Genomic DNA, 4,327 nt, shown 5'->3' with positions numbered 1-4,327 from the left:
TGTGCAAAGCACAAATACTAGTAGTAAATAGGTTTTGGCAGTCCCCCATTGATAATATGAAAATATAGTACTGTAAGTAGTACTCCGGAGTATCATGTAAAGCATCAACATTACTGTAAACGTTAACTGTAAACCATACTTTGACATTTGCATACCAGTTACTCCACCTAACTTCGTATACTGTACGTATGGTACCTACTAGTCACTTTGGTGTGGCTATGTATAAACACCAAAGGGAACCGGTCCTCGGACGGGGTGTTCTCGAGATTATTCACCATCGTTCACGGTAAACTCAACATGCCCCCGAGTCCGCTGAATCATCACCACGACGCTCATATTCCATTTTGATAGGATGTTGTGGTGGTCGCTTTTTCACGTAATGGCTCCAGTACTGTAGCCTGCCTGGTCCTACAGGTATCAATAGAATTTCGACCAGTCGGAAGTGATGTCGATGTCGCTCGGGCCAAGATCATTCAATTCGACACTGACCAATTGAAACGACAACGCAAATTCTAAATGTCCCCTTCACTGGCTTTGTGGCAACACCACATTGACACGTTCGGGTCCCATCGTACGCGTATCGATTGCGCTGTGGCCCACTGGCCCACCTTCAAGCACTGCATTATCGCCGCAAAATCATCGCGTTCCCCCCCCCTTTATCTCCGCTCATAAAACCCACATCATGTGTTTCCCAAAAGGCCTAACCCTAAACTCTTTTACCCCGGAATATCACGATTTATATCAAATAACCCCCGTTTACCCCCAGGTAAACCCTAAAACGATGCTATGCGCGTAATCATTTCCAGTAATGTTCCGATAAAATGGGCTGCGCCTTTATTAGTACCAAAAGACTTAGGACCACTCTGGCTGCCACAAAAAATGTCAGAAAACACCTCGTTTTGCAACTTTTCAGAAATATTACGACAATTTTTCAAACGGCAGCTTTTGTGTGTTTGGCTACCAAAGCTGACATATATAAAGTGACATGATAATTCCAATTTTTACTGTTTTCTGATAGAAGAAAGTTTGAACTGCAACTGTCCAAATTTTACCCACTACGTAGTACATGATATTCTATCGATTGTTCTCATCATCCAGAGGTAACATCAAAACATTTCGAAAATATTTTCTTATCTCCCATTTGCAAAGGGAATTCTCAGTCAGAATATTATTTGACATAAAAATTTCTGTGGCATCCAGACTCGGCCTTATACTTCGAGTACGATTTTGGCAGGTTACCCCAGGTATTGCATTGAAAATTTAATGTAAAACTACTGTACTACTACGTAGTATACCTGATGTTTGCGAAATACTAGGACTGTGTGTACGAGTAAACAAATACTGTACTATGCCTGATGTTTCCGAACAACACTAGAGTATGTGTACATGGTACAATTCCTTCATTAAACTACCTAACGTATGCGCTGTACGGTTTCCAGTTCCTTGTGATGGACCACATTCCATGCAGTGCAGCAGGTGGCCATGGTGGTGGTGGTGTGTTCCGGCGGTGTTGTATCTCAACTACTTCAAAACCGATCGAAACCAAAACGTTGGAATATTTAAAGGTAAAAGGCGAAGTGAGTGACAACGAGCCACTCAAACTACCTAAACTCTCAGACCCGATAAAGGGGTAGGTACACTCTACCAATCCATATGGTACTCCAACCACCAAAAGTACCGACCAATGGACGGCAAGGAGCAGACGCCACAGGTCTACTCCTTTCCGTCTCAGTAATTCGAACCGAATACATCTCTTCCCCCACGAGTTACTTAACCTCGTAAGCAACGGCAATCTTCTTGATTACGGCGGACGTGGCCGCCTTGCAGAAAGCCTTGAACATCACGGGTAAATCGGCGAAGATGTTGTTGGCGGGCTTCCACGAGTTCTCCGCGTCTTCGAGTCCGCGCCACTTGATTAACAGCTCGTAAACGTTGGTCGTGGGGACGTACCGTGCGTCCACCATAGCCTCTACCTCGAAGCCTCCTGAGTTCTGGGCGACGTGGGCCAGCAGCTCGGACGTCACGTCCAAGTCACAGTCCGCGTAGAATTTTAGGCGGCTGGTGTGGACGGGGCGAACGTCGTGAGTCAGCAGGTTCTCGACGTCGTACACCCAGTTGCTGGTCACCTCGGTGACGACGGCCGGGTCGCACCACTTGGTCCGCAACTTCTGGCGCAAGTGCGCCCATACGTCCTGGTAGAGGACATAGTCCCCCACTACGAACTGGGCCATCTGCACGCCCTTCTTCTTATCGTGGTATTGCCGCGAGCGGTCTCGCTTCCGTGCGTTTTCCACCGATATCTGTATGTGCATTGCTTCCAGCGCGGCAATGTTCTCACGTTGACCTTCTTCCACCTCGGCCAGCGTGGCCGAGATGAGCTGAACCGGCAACGGGCCATCGTGTCAGCCGGCGACATTGCCGGACGGCCAGACATGGCGTTCATGGGAGCCATACCGCCGAGGGAAGGTGAAGGCAGCTGGTTGAGCACGAGCATGATGACGAGGTAGGCCTTGGGTCACTGGTCGGGCGCCATGCGCCACTCGCTCAGACATGCCTGGAATAGACGCAACAACTGCCGCATCACGACCTCCACTGTGCCATTCGCCCATGGGCAGCGGGCAGTCGTGAAGTGATGATGAGCCCCCAGCACGTGCTGGAGCTCCGCGATAACTTGGTTCTTGAAATGGGTCCCCTGGTCGGAGACCCACTCGTAGCACACGGCGAACCACTGCAGGAGGCAGTACTTGACGAACGTCGCCGTGGCCTCGGGAGCCGGAAAGAACCAAACCATCTTGCTGGCGTCACACTTGACTACCAGCAGGTACTTATTGCCTCGTCACCAGCGGCAAACACCCCCTCCAGCATCTCCGTCAACGGCTGCACCAACACGTTGTACCCGGGGATGCTCATGCGCATCCAGTTGATGGCGCACATATACTGCTGCAGGTCAGCACCAGTCACGGGGGACAGCAGCTGTTGGAGTGCCTCAACGCGGGCGGGGTCATGCTTGACCCCAGTCCCACTGATGATGCGCCCGCATCACCTGGCCTCGGTCACGTAGAAACTGCATTTTTTTCGGGTGCAGCTTCAGACCCTTGTCAGCGCACACAGCCAACACGTCCGCCAGCACACCCAACAATCCCTCGCGGGTACGATGGTACCCCAAGAGGTCGTTCAACCAGGCCAACGGGCCTTTGTACAACTGCTCAGAGAACATCTCCTCCACTGTCGACTGGCAGTACGATACGCTGTCACTGTAAACATGAGTTCATCTCCAGGGGCAACAGCTCCTCCTCTTCCTCGGCCAGGTCATCCACGAGCTCGTGGGACACGGCCAGCACGGCCTGTACGACCCCGCTGTGCGAGACCGCGTCGGCCATGTCGATCGCATCGGTGAAGGACGCGGCCTCACGCAGCATGGCGCGTGGGTCGAACCCCAACTTATACATGATGGCGCGGCTCAACAGGATGTCGCCGACGTTGGCGGGCAGGTTGCCCGTCGACACCCAGCACTTGACATTCGTGAGCATCAGCGGGCCGGCGTCCTTCTCGAACCGCAGGTCCATCGTGGCTTCCTCGGTGACGGTGTGGGCAGGGCCAACAAAAACCATTACCTTAATGGGGGTCTTGAGCTTGGTCACGAGGACGTTGCGGCCTTGCTTTTTGAGTTTGGCCAGCGTCGCGGGATGCACCACACTTTGATCGGCGCTGCTGTCGAAGGACGCGTCCAGCGAGACGGCCTGACCAGCCACACACACAACGCGGGCAGCGCAAATCACGGCATTGTCGAGGGACACCTCGGCAACGTCAACCGTCTCGACGACGGTTACCGACTTGGTTTCTTTCCAGATGGAACGGACACGTTCCATCAAGAGCTTGGCTTCGCCGTCAGCGACCTTAGGGCACTTGAACACATTGTGCTCGGTGCTCAGGCACTTGAAACACGCACGTTTCTCTTGGGTGAAGTTCGACTACGGGATCTTGTCTTCTTTCACGACGGCCACGACCTTGGGGGCCTTCCCAGTCTTGGGGGTCTTGGTCGCCGCGGGCAACTTGTCGGGCTTGGCGGTGGCGGGTACCGCCGCGGCCATCGAACTCGCCGTAGCGACGCAGTCCGCCGGCCAGCGCTTGAAATCGCGCGCGTCCTTCTTGAGGCTGCGGTTCTCGTTCAACTTCATGAGTTCCTTGACACGGGCGCGCACGGCCAGTGGCTGGACGGCCGCGACGAGATAGTCGACAGTTAGTTTTGGCTCGGCCTCCGCAAACCCTACCATTGAGAGGCGTACGAGTACCGCCTCGAAACCAATTTGGACACCCGGGACTCCGC

At 53.2% G+C, this 4,327-nt stretch overlaps 2 protein-coding genes across 2 annotated transcripts in view; both read right to left on the bottom strand.

The window, feature by feature from the left end:
* Positions 1-1,766: 1,766 nt before the first annotated feature.
* H257_18660 (hypothetical protein) lies at positions 1,767-2,494 on the bottom strand (the record flags this gene model as incomplete). Its single annotated transcript, XM_009847754.1, has 2 exons — positions 1,767-2,300; positions 2,339-2,494. The coding sequence occupies 2 exons, from the start codon at positions 2,492-2,494 to the stop codon at positions 1,767-1,769; spliced, it is 690 nt and encodes a 229-aa protein (XP_009846056.1).
* Positions 2,495-3,971: 1,477 nt separating this feature from the next.
* The window catches only part of H257_18659 (hypothetical protein), a gene marked incomplete at both ends in the record, with an annotated part of 2,157 nt that continues 1,801 nt past the window's right edge, over positions 3,972-4,327 (bottom strand). The window contains one exon of the mRNA XM_009847753.1: positions 3,972-4,295. Coding sequence (XP_009846055.1) covers positions 3,972-4,295 — 324 coding nt within the window. The remainder of the gene's footprint in view (positions 4,296-4,327) is intronic.

Source organism: Aphanomyces astaci, assembly GCF_000520075.1.
Source record: "Aphanomyces astaci strain APO3 unplaced genomic scaffold supercont1.194, whole genome shotgun sequence".
Lineage (NCBI taxonomy): Eukaryota > Oomycota > Saprolegniomycetes > Saprolegniales > Verrucalvaceae > Aphanomyces > Aphanomyces astaci.
The sequence above is the reverse complement of the archived record's forward strand: the minus strand, read 5'-3'. Positions and strand labels throughout refer to the sequence as shown.